Source organism: Apteryx mantelli, chromosome 8, assembly GCF_036417845.1.
Source record: "Apteryx mantelli isolate bAptMan1 chromosome 8, bAptMan1.hap1, whole genome shotgun sequence".
NCBI classification, from domain to species: Eukaryota; Metazoa; Chordata; class Aves; order Apterygiformes; family Apterygidae; genus Apteryx; species Apteryx mantelli.
Window position 1 is genome coordinate 31,407,402 of NC_089985.1, and position 18,405 is coordinate 31,425,806.

The 18,405-nt window shown below is 58.2% G+C and overlaps 2 protein-coding genes and 8 non-coding genes across 10 annotated transcripts in view; 6 read left to right on the plus strand and 4 right to left on the minus strand.

Moving 5' to 3' along the window:
* Window positions 1-8,418, plus strand: part of RPS8 (ribosomal protein S8) — a 72,682-nt gene extending 64,264 nt beyond the window's left edge. The window contains exons 2-7 of the mRNA XM_067301110.1: window positions 3,302-3,327; window positions 4,136-4,242; window positions 4,651-4,750; window positions 6,180-6,355; window positions 7,383-7,512; window positions 8,257-8,418. Of these exons, the coding sequence (XP_067157211.1) occupies window positions 3,324-3,327; window positions 4,136-4,242; window positions 4,651-4,750; window positions 6,180-6,355; window positions 7,383-7,512; window positions 8,257-8,366 (627 nt within the window). The 5' untranslated portion in view covers window positions 3,302-3,323 and the 3' untranslated portion in view covers window positions 8,367-8,418. The remainder of the gene's footprint in view (window positions 1-3,301; window positions 3,328-4,135; window positions 4,243-4,650; window positions 4,751-6,179; window positions 6,356-7,382; window positions 7,513-8,256) is intronic.
* Window positions 405-519, minus strand: LOC136992599 (U5 spliceosomal RNA). Its single transcript, XR_010884960.1, has one exon. It is a non-coding gene; the product is annotated as a U5 spliceosomal RNA (small nuclear RNA).
* LOC136992577 (U5 spliceosomal RNA) lies at window positions 998-1,112 on the minus strand. The gene has a single exon (XR_010884938.1). It is a non-coding gene; the product is annotated as a U5 spliceosomal RNA (small nuclear RNA).
* Window positions 1,821-1,935, minus strand: LOC136992597 (U5 spliceosomal RNA). The gene has a single exon (XR_010884958.1). It is a non-coding gene; the product is annotated as a U5 spliceosomal RNA (small nuclear RNA).
* On the plus strand, window positions 3,985-4,069 carry LOC136992582 (small nucleolar RNA SNORD55/SNORD39). The gene has a single exon (XR_010884943.1). It is a non-coding gene; the product is annotated as a small nucleolar RNA SNORD55/SNORD39 (small nucleolar RNA).
* Window positions 4,449-4,552, plus strand: LOC136992585 (small nucleolar RNA SNORD46). Its single transcript, XR_010884946.1, has one exon. It is a non-coding gene; the product is annotated as a small nucleolar RNA SNORD46 (small nucleolar RNA).
* On the plus strand, window positions 6,637-6,709 carry LOC136992583 (small nucleolar RNA SNORD38). The gene has a single exon (XR_010884944.1). It is a non-coding gene; the product is annotated as a small nucleolar RNA SNORD38 (small nucleolar RNA).
* On the plus strand, window positions 7,974-8,045 carry LOC136992584 (small nucleolar RNA SNORD38). Its single transcript, XR_010884945.1, has one exon. It is a non-coding gene; the product is annotated as a small nucleolar RNA SNORD38 (small nucleolar RNA).
* Window positions 8,419-9,321: 903 nt separating the features above from the next.
* Window positions 9,322-9,451, plus strand: LOC136992594 (small nucleolar RNA SNORA35). The gene has a single exon (XR_010884955.1). It is a non-coding gene; the product is annotated as a small nucleolar RNA SNORA35 (small nucleolar RNA).
* A 3,481-nt stretch (window positions 9,452-12,932) lies between these two features.
* BEST4 (bestrophin 4) lies at window positions 12,933-17,105 on the minus strand. Its single transcript, XM_067300475.1, has 8 exons — window positions 16,954-17,105; window positions 16,499-16,593; window positions 15,584-15,817; window positions 14,922-15,076; window positions 14,755-14,832; window positions 14,174-14,326; window positions 13,698-13,778; window positions 12,933-13,183 (listed from the first exon to the last, which is right to left on the minus strand). The coding sequence occupies exons 1-8, from the start codon at window positions 17,103-17,105 to the stop codon at window positions 13,025-13,027; spliced, it is 1,107 nt and encodes a 368-aa protein (XP_067156576.1). The 3' UTR covers window positions 12,933-13,024.
* Between the last annotated feature and the right edge of the window lie 1,300 nt (window positions 17,106-18,405).

The following is an 18,405-nucleotide window of genomic DNA, read 5'->3' on the forward strand; positions in this document are numbered from 1 at the left end:
TGAGCGGGGCGGGCGTCGCCTGCCCCGGCAGCCGCCCCCGGGGGCACCGTCTCGACAGGCGAGGGAGCCCCAAAGGGAGCGTGATCTGCCGATGCCCCCCCGGCCGGCGGGACGGGCGGCCCCAGGCCGTGCCCTGTCCCTGCCCAGCCCGCCGCATCCCGCTCCTCCCGGGAGGTATCGGGAGGGCACGCGGGCAGCCCCGGGGGAGCCGCGGGGCAGGGGACGGGCCGCGGGGAAATGATTCTGCGGGGCGGGGGCCGGGGCCGCAGGGGGGGCGCGGAGCTGCGGCCTGAGGTGATCACTGGGACCGAGCGGACCTGGAGGGGGGGGGATAAGAAATACATCGATCCAGGAAAACACGCAGCGGTTGAAATAATGTTCTGTTTTTGACCAGCTATAGGGGTAGCTCCACCGAGATGGAGCCTCAAAAAATTCCTCGACACTCGTGCCTGTTCCTCTCCACGGAAATCTTTAGTAAAAGGCGAAAGATTTATACGATCTGAAGAGAAACCAGAGTATAGCTTTTTCTTCTGCCACCAAAACAGCAGCCGCCCGACCGCCGCCCCCCAGCCCACGGCGACTCCCGGCCCCGCCGCCCCGGCACAGCCCGGCCCGGCCCGGCCCCGCCGCGGGCGCACGATCCGCGCGGCTCCGCGCCCGGCCCCGAGCGGCCCCGCCGGCGGCGGCAGCAGACCTGGACCGGGATGGGGACCGCGCCGTGCTGCCGCGGTGCAGCCTGGGTATGCTAATCGGCGCATGCTAATGAGGAGCATGCTAATGAGGCCGCCCCGCCCCACGCCCGGCACGGTCCGGCCGGGACGGCGCCCAAAGCCCCGGGACGGCGCTGGGGGCAGCGCGGAGACGGACCGAGCGCCAGGTCCTCCCCGCCTCCGCCCGCGACGCGGAGCAGGACGCTGCCTCGGCTCCCGAGAACACCCCCAGCCCCTTCTCCCAAGCAAAACCCCGCATCATTCTGTTTTTGACCAGCACTAGGGGTAGCTCCACCGAGATGGAGCCTCAAAAAATTCCTCGACACTCGTGCCTGTTCCTCTCCACGGAAATCTTTAGTAAAAGGCGAAAGATTTATACGATCTGAAGAGAAACCAGAGTATGTGCTAACCTCTCGCCGCCGCCCGTCCCACCCCCGGACGACGACTCCCAGCACACGGCGACGCACAACCCCGCCACCGCCACCGCCGCGGCCCGGCCCCGCCGCCGCCGCCGCCGCCGCCGCGGCGCCCGCCCCGCCTCGGGCACAGCGGCCAAATCGGGGCGGCGGCGGGCGGAGAGAGCGCTCGGCGCGGCACGGCTGTCCCGCGGTGCACCCTGGGTATGCTAATCAGGCGCATGCTAATGAGGCGGCCGCGGCCCGCCCTCGGGCGCGCAGCCGGGAGGGAGCGGAGGGAAAAAGCGGGGCGGCTCCGGCGGCTCCGGCACCGCCCTGGGCTATCGCGGGCCGCGCAGGCGGAGCGGGACCGCCGGAGCAGCGAGCGCCGGGCCGGGGCCCGCGCCGGCGGCACAGCCAGGGCCCAGCCCGACCCGGCATCGCCGCGCCCCTGCCGTGACGGGCCGCTGCGCCCGCGGCTCCCCGGACGCGGAGGTGGCGGCGGCGCTGCCGGGCCCGGGCGCTGCGGCTCCCCGGCGGCGGCGCCGAGCGGGGGCCCCGGGCAGCGCTGCGGGCGGCCGGGCAGGGCGGCCCCGGCCCTCGCCGTGCGCACCGCGGCCCCGTGGCTCCCCGGCGCCGGGCACCTCATGTCCTGCGCCCGCCAGGGACACGGCACTGCGCTGTTTCTGCACTGTTTTTGACCAGCTATAGGGGTAGCTCCACCGAGATGGAGCCTCAAAAAATTCCTCGACACTCGTGCTTGTTCCTCTCCACGGAAATCTTTAGTAAAAGGCGAAAGATTTATACGATCTGAAGAGAAACCAGAGTACAGTTTTTTCTTCTGCCACCAAAACAGCAGCCGCCCGACCGCCGCCCCCAGCCCACGGCGACTCCCGGCCCCGCCGCCCCGGCACGGCCCCGCCGTGGGCGCACGATCCGCGCGGCTCCGCGCCCGGCCCCGAGCGGCCCCGCCGGCGGCGGCGGCAGCCAGGGGAGCGGGATCGGGACCGCGCCGTGCTGCCGCGGTGCAGCCTGGGTATGCTAATGAGGAGCATGCTAATGAGGGCACCCCCGGGCCAGCCCGCTGCTGCTGGGGGCCCCAGCACCCCGGCTGCCCCCCTGCGGCACGGCGCTGCCCGGTGCAGCCCTGGGCACCGAGGGGAACAGCCCAGCTCCTGTTGGGAGCGGCACCTGGGCCTTTTGCTCCAATGCACGGGGCCGTGCCCAGTGCCAGGGGGCTCAGCCCAGGGACCCAGATTCTCCCAAGCTCCCCACAAGTTCCAGGTGGTAACAGGCTGTGCTTGAACCAGCTTTGGGGTTGCACGAGAACATGCTGCAGAGGTAGCGAGGCCCCTCCTCGGAGGCTTGTATAGGGTGACCAGCAGGGCAGGGAGCACAGACATGCAACAGGAAAATCCCTAAAAATCTTCTTCTCCAAGCCAGGCCCTCAGACCAGAGCTGGGGGGTCCCTGGTGCCCCAGCAGCTCATGGCCCAGAGTCGGTGCCTGCAAGGCTTGGGGGCCTTTCACTGGGTGTGTAACCATGATGTCGTGCTCAGGCTGTGTTCCCGCATCCCAGCCCTGCCGTGCTCCACCACGGGCATGGGGGCTCACGAAAACCTGATAGAGGGGATGAAATTCCACCACAGACTGGGGGGGAAACACCGCAGAGACTACAGAAACACCCTGGCAGAACACAGACCCGTTTAGCGTGCGTTTTACTCTCAGGACACGGCCAACTCAGCAGCGTTGCTATTTCCTCATGGAAACAGAGCGCTGGCTCCCAGCAGGCTGCGCTACCTTGTCGTAAAGGCAGATCCCCCGGACATCGTTTCCCCTCCGTCCTCCTCCCCTACCGGGAGTCCTCCAAACCGGCCCTGCCGTTCACCCCACTGCCGCGGCTGGGCGGCTTCGGTGTTTCACAGCGGTGACTTTCCTTTGGCTCTACTTTTCGAGCAAAGGTGACTGCCCTCAGGCCCATTTTTGTTTCACGCGTACCGTGAGAGGCCGGGGAAGACGGGAAAGGGCGGCTGCGGCGGGCAGCGGCACCGGCAGCCGCCATAGCTGCGCGCTCCCGTCCCGCCGCGCGGCGTCGCCGCAGAGTGACGCCCCGCCCCGCTCTGCCGTCGCCGTGCGGTGACGTCAGGGCCTCGCGAGAGCTCGCCCCGCCAAGCCGCCCCGTGATCCTCTGCGCCGCCTCTTTGCGCCAGCGCCCGAGGATGGGTGAGTGCGGCCGCCGCCGTCCGCCGCCGTCCGCCGCCATCCGCCGCCATCCGCCCGCTGCGCCGCCGCCGTCCGCTCCGGCCCCCGCCCGGGCCGCCGCAGGCGGCGCCGTCACTCCGTCCTGCCCGCCAGCGGGGGCCGCCGAGGCGCTGGCGGGGGAGGGCGCCCGGGCCCAACATGGCGGCGGAGGGAGGGGGCCGGCCGCGCCTCGCTGCGGCCCCGAGCGCGGGGGTGCGGGCGGGGGAGCGCCTCCCGCGGGGCCCCCGCGCATGAGGTGGGGCGGCCCCTCCAGGGGACCCGGCAGGCGGGGTGGGGAGCGGGGTGGCCCCTCTACAGCGCCCAACTGGTGGGGTAGCCCCTGCGGGGGGTGGGGAAATGGCCCCTGTAGGGGGCCCAGCAGGGTGGGGGGTGGAGTGAGGTGTCTCCCTTACAGGGCAGCAGACCGCATAGGGTGGGGTCTGCTCTCCTGTGGGGGACCAGCAGACAGCGAGGGGTGTCTGCCATAGGGTGTTTATCGGGCTGGGGTGAATCCTTCCAGGATGGGGAGGTCCAGTAGATGGGGTAGGATGGGAGGCTGCTTCCCAAGGAGGGCCTGGGGGATTCTCCCCCCCCCCCCCACGTGCAGCCCTGCTGGAAGGGAGGCGATCGAGGCACCTCTGAGTATCAATGATGAAGCATCTCTGACTGCTGCATGAGGCTGAGTGCACTGTGCGGATACTAACCTTGGAGAGCTGAGGACTCAGAGCCTTGCCCCGCCATGGCCAGGTGGCCTCTGTACCATCCTCTGACCACGCTGCTTTTCATCCAGGTATCTCCAGGGATAACTGGCACAAGCGTCGCAAGACTGGGGGCAAGAGGAAGCCCTACCATAAAAAGAGGAAGTATGAGTTGGGGCGACCTCCTGCCAACACCAAGGTAGGTGATTTAGGGAGAATGCTCAGTAGTTGGGTTTTGGTTGTTTTTTTTTTTTTTTCCGAATTTGATTTGTTGGTCAAATGCTCTTAGAGGCTTAAGTACATACTGTGCTTTGTGGGTGGTTAAATATCTGTCACTGCTTCTTTAAAGTGTGGAATTTTTCCAGCACCTGAGAAATGCAGTGATATGTTTTTGCAATAAGAGGCAATTGGAGTGATGAAATTTTCACCTTAGGTGGGTGCAACAGACCGTTTTGGTTGCTTACTGCATCTGCCGATGCTGGGATTTGTCATAGTTACACTGACCACATTGCCTTTGAGCCTAGGACTTGGCTGGGTTCCTTCTTTCTGCACGGGCTGTGCACTGTACCCACACCAATGACACTGTAATTTTTGTTTTCGGCTGTAGATTGGCCCACGCCGAATTCATACAGTGAGGGTTCGTGGTGGTAATAAGAAATATCGTGCCCTTCGGTTGGATGTTGGCAACTTCTCTTGGGGGTCTGAATGTAAGTATATCGTAAGCCTGATGTGTTTCAAGAGAGCAGTCGTTCTCCAGCTGTGTTGGCCACCAGTACTGTCATAGAGCAGAGGGAATGATGATGCAAGCATGAATTTCTAGGCTGGTTTTGAACATTGGCGCTTGCAGAACGGGGTCTGAAGCAGTATGCATAATGATGATAACTTTGACCTTATGTGGGCTTAGGAAACTTGGATGTCTGTGCTAAGCTCACAGTGACTGGAGTGTCATAGTTACACTGAGTAAAATGCTTGTATTAGTTTTTTCACCGGGAGTAGGTGGGAATTATAGAGGAGCAAAAAAAACAGTTACAAAACTAAATATTGGTAGAGGTGTATAACTGTAATTTGTTTGCAGCCCAGTTTATCAATGAACACTTGCTAAAGATTAGGTAGTCATGTACAAGAGAAGAGTGTAAGGATTTCTCTAAGAAGGAGTGACTCCAGAAGGTGTTATGTTAGCATATGCTTTTTATAATTCCTACTTCTGCATTGCTAAGCGAGAGTGGGAAGCATGGAAGTGAGAGGCGAGTCTTAAATAAAATATCCCTTGAACAAGGTGATCTGTGTTCTCTGAGTTACTAGATAAAAAGCATATGTCTTGAGCCTGGGCCCAGTCATTGTTGCTCAGTGCAATGGTAAAAACCAATGGTAAGTAAGGCTGTGTTTCAGTGAACAGTGTGGCATGAGGGAGGAAGCACGTGCTTTCTCCTGAGTGATCCCAGAGCATTGTCCACACTGTGAAAGCTGCAGTCCCTTGTAGGCAATATCACAGAAGTGAAGGGACTGACAATACTTTGCAGAGCAAGAATGAGGCATGTGAGTGAAGGGAAGGAAACTTACCTTGATTCTGGCCACACTGTGCCTGTCCTTTGCATACTTGGAGGGCTGGATCTCTGGGGCTGGCAGCTGCTAAACAGTCAAATCTGGTAGCTAATGCTGAATGTTTTAGGTGGGTCATGAAGGGTGAAAAGACCAGCTTGCTCTCAATTTACTCCTAAGCTCTGATCCTATAAAAATGATTTCCAGTATGTGCTGCAGAGCAATCCCATTCAATGCAGCTTATTTCAATAACTCTGTTAGCTGGTGTCTGCTAAAGTGTCTTTCAGGCCAGAAACTGTTTTCAGCACCACTCAGTCTTATGTGAGATGAGTTCCAGCAAGGCCACAGATCCCTATTTTTCATCTAGAATGAATCATTTTACAGGAAGAGGCTACTGTCCTAGCAACAGAAAGTTGGACTGATGAAAGAAGAGATGCATCTATTAGTTAAATTAAAGACAGTGCCAGGGAAGCTGGAGGACGTTTGGGTGAACTTCAAAGTGTGAGATCAGCATTTAGGGTATGTGTGAGATGCTGTGGACTATATTCTCAGTTACTTGACTCCTGTAGTTTTGAATTTATGCTCTTCTTTTGAAAGGTTGCACTCGCAAGACCAGAATCATCGATGTTGTCTACAATGCTTCCAACAATGAATTGGTGCGGACAAAGACCCTGGTGAAGAACTGTATTGTTCTTGTTGACAGCACCCCATACCGGCAGTGGTATGAAGCCCACTATGCCTTGCCTCTTGGACGCAAGAAGGGTGCCAAGCTGGTACGTCTTGGATTGTGTAGTTTCTACAAGGCTGAGAGTCATTTTGACTGCTTGACAGAGAGTGGAGTCTTCCTTGCTAGATGCAGCTAGCTGTTATTAGTGAATGACACCTGCTGGCATGGGATTGGGTGCCCTTCAGTAATAGCCATGGTCATCTGGGCCATGTTCTCATCAGTTCCCAGAATAAATCTGGCTCTGTTTACAAAGTGTTCTGTACTACAAAGTATCTCTGGGGAGTTGCACCCATTTGTGCACAAGGACCTGCCTGTAGATCACTTGGTCTTCTAATGATGATAACTTTGTCCAGTTCTGCTACTGAAGGGAGAGTGATGACATCTTATGATGCTGAGGAAGGCTTTGCAGGTCAGGTCCTTGTGCTGAGGAATGCTCACTTCCTTCTGATTAGAAACTTGTTGGTTGCTAACTGAACTTTTGCTTGCTTAGGGTTTTCAGTATCTTTAAGCTGTCCAGATTCATCAACTTTAATTTTGTTTTAAAATCCAAACCCCAGACTGTCAAAGGTTTTTAAATTCTCTACGTGCTGTATTTTGTTCAAGGTTGCTGCCCTGCATTAAAAAACAGATCACTTCTGAGTCGACCACTGTGTAGCTGAGAAGCACTGAGAGAGCTTGTAAGCTGTCCTGCCAGGACTTGACCACCCCAAGTACTCTCTCATTGTGCCTGGAAAGGGAGAGAGGATTCACTTCATTTTGGAGGAGGATTAATACATCAAGAAAAGCTTTGCAGTTTAGTTTGTCTAGAGAGCAACCTTCCCTAGGGTGCTGTGCTCTGTTGACACTGGCGAGTTCTAGTTAGTAATATTGCATCTCTTGGTCTCAAAAGTGAAAAGCAGCACCTGATATTGGACGCTGAAGTATTTGTACCTTTGGAAGGTATGACTCAGGAAATGCAGTAGTGTGATGCTGAGAATCAAGGGTTTTCTTGGTATTAGTGGAGGAGTTCTGCAGCTTTGAGCAGAAGGTAGTTGTATGCTTAACCTTGTCTCCGTTTATGACCTTGTTTTTAGACTCCTGAGGAAGAGGAAATTTTGAACAAGAAGCGTTCAAAGAAGATCCAGAAAAAATACGATGAGCGAAAGAAGAACGCCAAGATAGCAAGTATTCTTGAAGAGCAGTTCCAGCAAGGAAAGCTACTCGGTGAGTCCCTGGAAGTATTTGTGTGGGCGGGGATGAGGGAGTCAGGGCACAAACAAGGTGGCAGAGCGGATCTTATTCTTGGTCTAAGATCACTTAAAATTGTACAAGCAGTGATAAAGCTAACTGCAGAATGGAAGTAGTGTTGGAGCTCTTGGTATTCATAGGAGTATTTTGCGGGCATTAACTCTAACTAGTGCTCTTTGTATCTTCTCTGGAGATAGCTCTGCTCTGGCAGGAAGGGGAAATCTGATTCTGGAGCTTGAATTGCTATATGTCCCAGCAAAGCTCCTGGAATTGATCGCTCCTGGTCAACATTGGAGGAGATCATGGAGTATAAGATGAGACTTACAAAATAAGCAGAGATCCTTGGGCTGCATTTTGTGTCAGAAAAAGTCCAGAATAAACATATAATGGCATTTAACAGTTTTGAGTTCTGGTGTAAAAGTTTAGTGTTTTGAAGTCTTCTGGTGATGAGACCTTTGTCCAGTTCTGCTACTGAATTAGAGCGATGACAGTTTGGAGATCTGAAGAGGACTTCATCAGGGACTTAATCTAGTAGAGCAGATTCCAGAGCAAGATCTCTTAGAGGGAAGTACTTAAGTCAGTGCATAAACTGGTATCTCTTACTGTTTTTTGTGCCTTGATGAGTGCACAGAGGCTGCCTGGAGTGTTTCTTTCAGTTTGTGTATGTGCTGGGATTGTGAATTGTTTAATTCCCTTTAACTGAATGACTTCTCCTTGCAGCTTGCATTGCCTCCAGACCTGGACAGTGTGGCCGAGCTGATGGTTATGTTTTGGAAGGCAAGGAATTAGAATTCTACTTGAGGAAGATCAAGGCCAGAAAAGGCAAATAAATATAAACTATTCTACTGAAAGACCAAATAAAACCAAGAGTCTCTACTACAATGGGTAGCGTGCTTATTTGTGTGTGCAGGTTGGAAGGGGCTTGCATAGCTCCTTGTGCCTGTAGAATGTGAAAGCAAGAAGGATCTCGTGGAATTCCTGAGCGCTTTGTGCCTTCAGGCAAGTTCTGACCCTGCATGCTCTGAGCTAAAACTTGTCACTGGGTTCTAGGACAGTGACTTAATGGACCAAATGGGTGTGGAGAAGAGTTGTCAGATGAAGCACATGTCAACAGCTACCTAACCCCAGTGCTGACAACTCTAAGTCTATAACTTTTGGGGATGTTTTTTACTCCTGCATGTATAGCTGTAAAAGAAGTGTCATGAAGCTCAAGTGGGAAGGACTAGATGGACAACGAGGACCAGTTTCTTGGTGTGGTCAGTACTGGAAACCTGTCAGCAGCATGAAGGTACAAATGTCCATCCCTATTAGAGTTCTGGCTTCCTGGGAGCTGGTGGGGTCTGGTTGGTATTTGTTCCACTTTTCCTGTGGTATGATTAAGATAAACACATGTTGCGTTCAGGATCTCTTGGAGTGAAATTGGTGAGGAAACTGGCCCAGTGGTCAGTCCATGGCCCATGCTCGTGTCCAGGTACCTTAGGTGTGCAGTTAGGGGTGTACAGTTAGCAATTTCAGAGCTGCAGCACTTCCATTTCTCACATTCTTAGCGCTTGCAGCTGTCACAATGTTTAAGCCTGGCTGAAAAACTGTATCTTACTCCACTGACTTCTGCAGCTGGCACCTCCTGTCTCTGCTTTCCAGATCATACTTGCTCATCCATCATACCTGCTCATCCACAGTTTTGGGCCAGCTGCCCCTTTTTGCCCTTTCTCGTTTCCTCACAGGCTGTGTGCTTGCCTTCTGGGTCCTATGTTTTGTTTCAAACGAACTGTTGGCTAAACTTGGCTGCACTGCTAAGTGACCAGCTGGTCTTTCCCTGACCTCCTCGGTCTCATTCCGGTGCAAGATGAATTCCTTCTAGCAGAAGGGCCAGGCTCTCCCTGTGGTCTGTCTCTTTCGAAAGCTGGGTACAAGCTCCAACTTCCTGCCCTATTGTATTTGGTGGGATTGGAAAGCTGTGGTGAACAAAATGGCACCAAATACCCCCCTCTCCAAAATCTGGAAAAGCTAATTCTTTAGGGCTGCTCTCTTTGAAGAAAGTCAGTGTGATAAACCTCTGCATCTAGTTGCAAAATGTTTGGTGTATTTTTTAGGGTGAAAGAACTGAGCTGATCTAAGGGCTGGTCCTTGAGGGACTGGGGACAGGCCAGATTTTTGCATTCTTCTGTGTGCTAGCCAAGTATACATAGCGCACACTTGACCTCGCTTCTACTATTTTTACAAAAGCTTCATTTATTCACAGGAGCTCCCTGGTGAGGGAGAGTGCCTACAGCCAGACTTCACAATTTTTAGCTCTCAACTCGGGGAGAAAGTCCACAATCAACTTGCCCCAAGCAGAACTGTGGTGACTGAAGGGTGCAGCTGGCTCGTGGTGCCTTGTTCCACCAGGCAGCCCTTAGTTCCTTTGCTGGAGTCGGTACTGATCCTGTGTCTCTGATGCCTTGGTGCAGACTGTCTGCCCCACAAATAATTGCTTGGGGTTTGGGAGGTGCAAAGTTTTTTTTTTCCTGTGATGCTCTGCCCTGGCTGCAACATGTGACAGCAGGAGGTGCTAGCGGGCTACTGTCCCCTGAGCAGCGCAGGTTCAGCCCGCCCTCAGGCAGGTGGCTGAGGGTGGATCTATGCTGCAAACTAGACACATCAACCACATCAGAAAAACGGTGCCTGTTGCCTGAGCAGCCACAGCAGCTCGGCTTTGGTGTGAGTGTGTTACTGCTGCCTCCTTGCAGCTCAGATCTGCGGTCATGTCTGCAGTGCGAGCAGCGCGGCAGAGCTGTGCGCAGACAGGCATAGCTGGCCGCTCTTCGGGAGTCGCTGGGAGTCAGGCCTGAGCTGGGTGTGGCGTTTGCACAAGCACATTCCTTCTCCATAGTGATCTCGTGTAAACTTTCCCTGCTTTCCAGCAGCCGCCCTCTTTCCAGAGAGGTGGGGCGGACGCGATAAAGAGCGCTCCGGAGAGGTGCGTCATGTGTGCTTCCTCTCAGTTTGTTTCTTCTCTCCCCTCGCCCTCTGCAAAGTGCAAACATGGTTCAGGGTGTTCCTGGGGGACTTTGTACAGACGGAGAAATTGAGGCTCACAGAGCAAGTGCCAGGTTAGTGGCAGTGCAGGAACTGCAAACCTGCCTCCTGATGAGCAGGTTTATGCCTAATTCATCAATGCACAGTGCTTACAAAGCACATGGCCTTACTGCTTAGAAAAATGCGGCTGCTAAGGGCAATGGCCTGTGGGAACAAAACAGTGCTTTGCAGGGCAGACAGCCCGAGCTAGTGCCAGCCCTGCACCTCCAGCCCACTGGAGCCACACGCTAGGTGCGACGTGGGAATGGGACAGGGTGGCAGCTGGTCAGGGCATGAGCACCTCTGGCTCCCACGCTGACACAGGCTGCAGGACCTTGTGCAGCCTGAAAATAAGATTTACTATTTCTAATCTAGCCTTGGCATAGCGCCATAGATGTGTGCAGTGATTTACCTGCCTGGGAAAAGGGAAGTCTGGAATGCACTGAGCCAGAAAGAGGTGTTCATGTAACTGGCTGGGGTTACATGCAGCTTTAATTTGACCAGCTTTAAGGAGGTGACAGCCTTTTCCAAGCCCAATCTAGAGACTTCACCGAGATATGTAGACCGTTGTGAGGGCTGAATTAATAAAGCTACTTTTTATGGAATAAACAGTCCACAATTTATCCCAAGTGAGGTTAGTTGTTATCCTGCGCCTCGGGAAAAACACACATGTCTCTGGGTGCGGGAACCCTTCTACAGGGGCTGAAAGCATTTCTTTTTTTTTTCTTTTTTTTTTTTTGGTCTAATCCAGTAAAATGGATCCCCACAGACCTCACTGGTGTGAGTCCACAGGAGCTGTGCCCTTATTGCCCTGGGAGAACGTGCATGGTCCTTGACAACTGTACTTTAATTCTGCATTCACTGGCTTTCTGGACAAACGTGATGTTCCTGCTTGTCTCACTGCTGGGGATCATTTGCATCAACAAGAAAGAACCTCAGAGCTGAGGTTGGCAGTAGGTTTATTAATATTGAGGGGACATCTCCATCACGGTGTTGGTTTTCTGCAAGACTAATGCCCTGTGTCCCATCCCTTGCTTAGGGTCTTGGCTGTCCCCTGTCCCCGTGCTGGGCCTGGCAGCAGGCAGTAAGCCTGAGCCAGCTACAGGTCAGGAGGATCATCACGTGGACAGGCTGAATCCTGAAGTATTTTGGCTAACAGGTAGCTTTGAATGCTGCGTGCCCAGTACTAAACCCACCGGGATCTTCCAGTCAACTTGGGTAAATCTTGGCTCAGGTTTGAGTGGCGAAAGACCTGGTGAAGTCCCACTTCTGGATGGGTGGGACAAGGGGAGGTGTGCGGGGACAAGCAGCTTCACAGCTGGCCGTGGCAGCATCTCGGATGCTTATAGGCCGGGGGAGCTACTCTGCCCCAGGGAAGGGGAGGGCTGTGGACAGCAGCCTCATGGCAGCCCCGCAGCATCCTGCTGGTCCACGCTGATGCTCTCGCTGGACGGTGCCTTCACCTGGATCTGCGGCAGCTCCTTCTTCCATGTTTCGGAAGCCTCTGGCAGCTGGGGGGCTTTCAGGTGGCCGCCAGGCACGGAGGGCTCGCTGGCCTGGCTTTCCTCATCCTCCGTCTCTTCCTCCTCGATGCGGGCCACCGCCTCGGGGTCCTCGGAGCGGTTGGAGTAATGGGAGGGGGAGCCGCTGTCCGCCCGGGGACGCCGCAGGTGGGGATGGGCTCGGCTGCCCCGGCCGAAGTTTCTGAGGCTGACGGCGGGGGACGCGGCGGCGAGGAAGCGGGTGAGCAGGGGCGTGTGGATGCGTGGCGAGCTCAGCGAGGCCTCCACCGGCTGGCTCTGCTCCGGGTCCTCGCACATGCTGGGGAGAACATGGGAGGGGTGGAGGCGATGGGAGGACCTGGAGACCCTTCCTTTGGGAAATAGGTCCCTCTCCGTCTGGAGAAGGGGTGGAAGGCTTGGTGGGAGAGGTTGCCTTCCCCAGCTGGCACTAACAGGATGAAAACCCCAGCTTGGCTGCTAGACGGGGACACCCAGGACCACTCGTGGCCTTTGCCCAGATGTGTTTGCAAGCCAAGTGCAGCTCTGGCAGGCTGCACTTGTGCCCCCACGGCTCCTTCATCATCCAGAGTGGCCCCCATACCCCGTGGGGGCCGAGCAGCGTGATCCCAAGGCAGGTTTGCTGTTTGCTTTTGGCAGCCTGCTGTAATTGGGTCCAGGGGGACGAGCCTGGTCGTGCTGTTGCCACCCCGAGCGCTCCCCTGCATTTTCTCCTGCACCCGTTTCCTGCTGCGGACGGGCCTCACCAGGGCACCTCGGGGCCAGCCTAGACGGCGGCACCCAAAGCACAGCAGGGACACGGCCGCTGCGTGCCCAGGGTTGTCCCACACTGTGGTGCAGAGACGTGGCTGCAGGGGACCCCCGTCGGGGTGTCCAGCTTCAGGCAGCACCGCAGCGGTGGCACCGCACACTCACCGCATGTCGAAGGTAGAGCCCAGAAACGAGGGCTTCAAGGTCTCGGCGGCCGTGGCCGTGGTGTAGGGGGGCTGTGCCGTGGACTCATTCCAGTACTTGTCCTTCCCAGCTGGTGGCAGGTTCTGGTACATGTCATCCACGGACAGCAGGGACACCTGGGCAGCGCAAAGGCAGGGGACAGGGGTGGTTTGCAAGGACACGAGCAGGGCCCATGTCTTCAGGTCCTGCCCCCCCTTGCTGGGGCAGGACTGCAAGGGGCTGGGGAGGCTCTGGGCCCGGCTGATCTCCTGGCTGCTTTGGGGGTTTCCTTCTTTTCAATTACTTCCCCAGTGGTGAGGGGATGAGCACTGACCCTCCATGTGGTGGGTGCCCACAGGGCACAGGCACAGCCCAGGGACTCCCCAGGCCCTCTGCCAAGCCAGGCAGTTTGGGCTGCACTGGAGGCCTCTGCAGAAACCAGCACAGCTGCCATGGGGGCACAGACCAGAGGAGGGACAGGGGATGGAGGGACAAGGTGCAGCCCTGCTTCTCTGCATGGGAACCTCCTTTGGATGAGGGTCTGCGAGGCTGGAAGCAGAGCAGGGGGCCGGCAGGGCACCAATCTCATTTCCAGGGATGTCCCTGCACCCTGACTGCAGCAGTCCATCGAAACAGCAGCGAGGGACCCACCTGCAGGTTCCTGTCTATCAGCTTGTTGGTCTCAAAGTCATCGTCATCTTCCCCAAAAGGGTTAATGATCTGCTCTGCAACCTGGGGAGGGAGGGAGGCAGGTGGGTGAGACAGGGACCCTGGAGACATGGAGGGACCAAGGACACAGACACCTTCCCGCGGGGCTCTCCAGCTTGCTGTCTACCTGTGGGGCTCACAAAACCTGCAGCCCTGGAGCCCCGTGCTGAGCAGCCTCCACCCTTTGGGGCTCTGGTGTGGTGGCTGGGCACAGCAGACGTGTCCCTCCAGGGATGTGGCCGGTGCCATGCCCCAGGTGCCCTAGCCCTTCTGGTGTTGGTGTGTTGGGGCACACGGAGCCCCCGAGATGCCCAGAGGGCACAGGGGCAGCTGGAGACCCCTGTAGCGAAGGCCAGCTGGAGACCCCCATAGTGAAGGTCAGCTGGGGGCCCATGGTGGCTGCACGGCAGCTGTCTCACCTTCAGCCAACCGGCGTAGAAGAAGAACTGCAGGAGGGTGGAGAGGGGAACGTACATGTCCAGGTCCCCTTCCTGCCCCGGCTCCAGGGGCTCCAGGAACTGCCGCCCGATGAGGCAGAAGGCGAAGAAGGAGTAGACGGCGATGGTGACCACCTGCCGGGAGCATGGGGTCAGTCGGCAGAGGCAGCAGCATGTCCTGGGGCCTCTCTGGCTGGGAAGGGGTGCAGAGGGGCTCGGCATGGGAGATGTTAGGCTGAAAGAGGCTTGGCTGCTTGCTAAGGGTATCTCGCGCTTGGGGCTAAACCCCATGGCCTGGCCAAACTCTGCCAAGGTGCGATTCCCTTGCATGCCTCTCAGTCTCCTGCTGCCCCATGCTCCTGCACGTTGCTGCTCCGGAGCAGATGCAACAAGGGAATAAAGTGCTTTTATAAAGGGGGAGAGAGAGAGCCCCTCGGCAGGGTGGAGGAAGGAGGCTGCCATGGTTCCTCCACCGTTGTGGGGTGGATGGAGCTGTTTCATACTGGGATCTGAGCTTGGGGACCCCTGAGGTCCCCGAGCACGTGAAGTGATGGGACACCCACCTGCGTGTACACCAGCGGGATGCTGATCCAGTCGTAGTGGAACAACATGCTGCACTTGGCCCGGTAGAGGTTCAGCTCCTGGGCAGAGAGCACAGGGACGGGTTACGCAGACTTTGCAGCAGTCCCCGCGGTGCCCCGCGCGCCCCGTCCTCCCCGCACCGACTCACGTCCATGAGCAAGCGGAGAGCCACGTCATCGCGGACACGGCCGTCCCGCCTGGCCTGGGCAGCCAGGTTGGTGAACCACACACAGGGGATCCAGTACTTGTTGAAGTCCGAGTGGAGGCTCTCAAACTTCTTGCGCTCGTCCTGCGTCATGAAACCTGTGGCCGGGGAGGGAGCAAGTGGGGGAGACACTCAGCATCCTGGACCTGGCCCCTGTGCCGGCGAGGAAAAGGTGTCCTGAAACCAACAGCAGCCACACAGCGACCTGCTGCTTTTGGGGACTGTCCCCAGCGGGAATGTGGGGTTTTCCCAGCCTGCAGTGAAACCACAGCCCTGGGAGCCCAGTCCCTGCACCACACCGTGGGATGGGCTCCGGGAAGACGGAGGGGATGTGGGGCTCTTTGGGGACGTGGGGCTCTTCAGGGACAAATGTCTCTGCAAGGAAATAACCCCTCTGCACTGGGGCTTGTCTGACTGCTACCCCACATGTGGGTCCTGCTCTCTTCTCTGTGGATTTTGGGCAGTGGTGCTTGCAGAGGGTTGGGATGCTGCCCCCACTACCTGGTTCCTCAGCACGCCCCCATGGTGACAGGGACATCTCTGGGGCCTCTTTCCCTCCATGCCAAGCTTCATCCCCATGGACTTTGCCCTGTGTCCACCCTCACCCGCTTCCACCACGTGGTCCATAGTGGGGAACCTCTTGAGCACCCGGGTGCTGACGGAGCGGAGGATGAGGACAGCCGAGAGGTTGGCGTAGCGGATGAGGGTGCGCCGCAGGATCCGCCCTCTCTCGTCCTTGCCGTGGACGTTGCTGGAGATGACGCACATGAGCTGGTCGGGCAGCGGGATGCTGGTGTACTGGGCCCACCACCGGTTCACAATCAGGGTGACATAGAAACCTGCGCCAGGAGAGAGCGTGTGGGGGGCCCTGAGCAGCCGGGGGGGGGCATGGGGCAGTGGCAAAGCCGGCATGGGCCCTTCTGGAAGTTACACCAAGGCTTGCCAGAGCTGGGCGGTGGGTTGAGACGAGGACGAGCCCATGCAAGGAGACCTGCCAGGTTTCTAGGGGTGACAGATTTCTCCGCGGCAGGGAGATAAAGCGCACATTGTGCTTCCCCTTGGCCTGCCCTCCCCGAGGGACGGCAGCCGGGACGCCGGATAACCTCCCGCCAAGCGCCTTCCCCAGCTTTTCCCAGCCCTGTGAAAGGGGCAAAGTCGTTCCTCTTTGCTGCTGGGCGCGGGTGGCACGGAGGGAGGCAGGGGAGCCGCCGCTCCCAGGCACGGTGCCCCGCTCCCAGGCCGGGGGGGAATCACAGCCTCCCGCTGGCGGCCCCGGAGCAGGCTCCCACCCCAGCCCCCCTCCCTCCCTGCTGCCTGCTCCCACGTCCCACAGGCTGGGGAGCTGGGTGCCGCCCCCGGGGCGCGGGGCTCCCCCGTCCCCTTGGCCGAGGTGTTGGAGGTACGTTTTGGCTGGGGAACTGCAAGGAGTCAGGATGGGCGTTGGGAGCACCCCGGAGCTGCCGGTGCCGGGAGGAGCAGGGAGCCCCCGGGTGCAAGGAGGCCCCCGAGAGGAAGCGTACCTAGGACAAACGACATGGGGATGAGGTCCGTGGAGCGGTTGCAGTATTGAGCCACTTTGGTGTAGAGGCGCTTCTGGTCTTCGGTCAGCAGCCGCCTGCAGCGGGCGCGCAGCGGGGTCAGGGCGAGCGGCGGCGCTGGGCCGCTGCCTCGGGCCTCCGCAAAACGCCCTCGCCCGGTTCCCCACCCCCTCGCCGGGGTCCCGGCCTCTCGCCTGCCCTCCCCTGCCCACGCCGAGTGCCCGTGGGCTTCCCCCTCCCCACAGCTACCCCAGCACGGGGGCTTAGAGTAATGGGGCATCTCCGCAGGTCCCTGCTCCTGAGAACCTGCCCCGAGACGTGGCCCATGCCCGGGGCTCTTCCCAGCGTCCCGGCGGACCCCCGGCACGGGCGGCGGTGAGGGGCGCAGGCCTGCAGTGAGCGACACGACCTGCGGAGACGCGCCGGCCCCCACTCACCGGTAGACGAGGCTCAGCACCGCGTACAGCACCACGAAGACGATGAACTCCTTGTAGAGCAGCTTGTAGATGCTGCCCTTCCAGCGGAAGAGCAGCTTGGAGAAGCCCCCAAAATGGGAGTTGGCGACTTTCAGCGTGTAGGAGATGGTCATAGTGGCACAGCCCGGTGCCTCGGTGCTGCAGCCAGGATGGACAGATGGACGGAGGTGTTATCCCGGGGGCACGGCCCTCCCTCCCTTCCAGAGCTGCCCCTACTCCACAGCTGGCAGCGAGCCGGGATGAGGAAAAGGATAGGGATGGAAAAAAGGAAAAGAATAAGGATGGCTCAGCTAAGGGGAAAACATCTTGGTCCACCTACAGGGAAAAAAGGTTGTTCAAGAGGAAAACGGACACTTGCTCATGCCCACACCGAGTGCTATTGCCAAGTGGGGGCCTCCAGAAAAGGCTCCCCCTGTATTAACAGGGCCACAGCTCATGGCAGGGGGTTAAAGGCTTCGGTTTCCCCCTGGTCGCATCCTTGCCCATCATCAGGGTTGCCCCTGTGGCCCCCCCGACCTTCCTGCAGCTGCATCCCCTGCCTGCTCCCTACCTGCCCTCGCTGCCTTCCTCTCCCGTCCCATCCCATCCCATCCCGTCACCTCTTCCCCCTAAATACCCGGCCCCAGCCCGCGTGGCCGAGCCTCCGCGTGATGGATTGGGGTTGTCACAGGCAGGGAATGGGGAACTCCAGTAGGTCCCACCTCTTTGCAACTGGCCGCAGCTGGAGATTTCAGTGGGGCTGCTGGTGCCGGAGCCAGGGCCGGCAGGGTGGTTTGGGTCATCCCCCTTTACTGCCGCTGCAGCCAAATTTAGGCTCCATGAGAAAGAGGAGGAAGGATGGAAGGATCAGTCCTGGCAGCCCTGGGAACATGACCCCGGGGCTGCAGACAGAGCTGGCACCCACGTGGTCAGGGAGGGCTGTGGGATATTTCTGGAGCATGAGTGAAAAATATGCTTATTGCTGCCCGCATCCCCGCTGCCAGCCGAAGGCAGCGCCTCCGCCCGCGGCCGCAGCAGCCCCTCGCCTTTCGCTGTCCCCAAAGGGCTGGCAGGACATGGGGGGGCTGGGCTCATCCAGGCATGAATTCGGCTTCCTGGGGGTCACCAGCGGGGTGGAAAACCCCTGGCCCCCATTCCCCCGGGTTTGGCACAGGCACTGCTTGCTGCCTCGCCGTGGCGGTAACGACCGTGGGCTGTCCCACTTGGGCAGCACAGCAGCTCCTCGTCCCTCCGTGTCCCCAGGGGAGCTCGGGGACACCTGGGGCCGGGGTTTCGCAGCAGAGCTGGGGCCGGCCAGGGGCCCGGGGGGGTGGCCCGGCTGAGCTACCTGGCAGGGAGGGTGATGGAGGCTTGTTAAAGGCTGGCACGGGGCCACTTTCTCAGGACCTGGGAGACAGCTGGAAGAGCAAACTC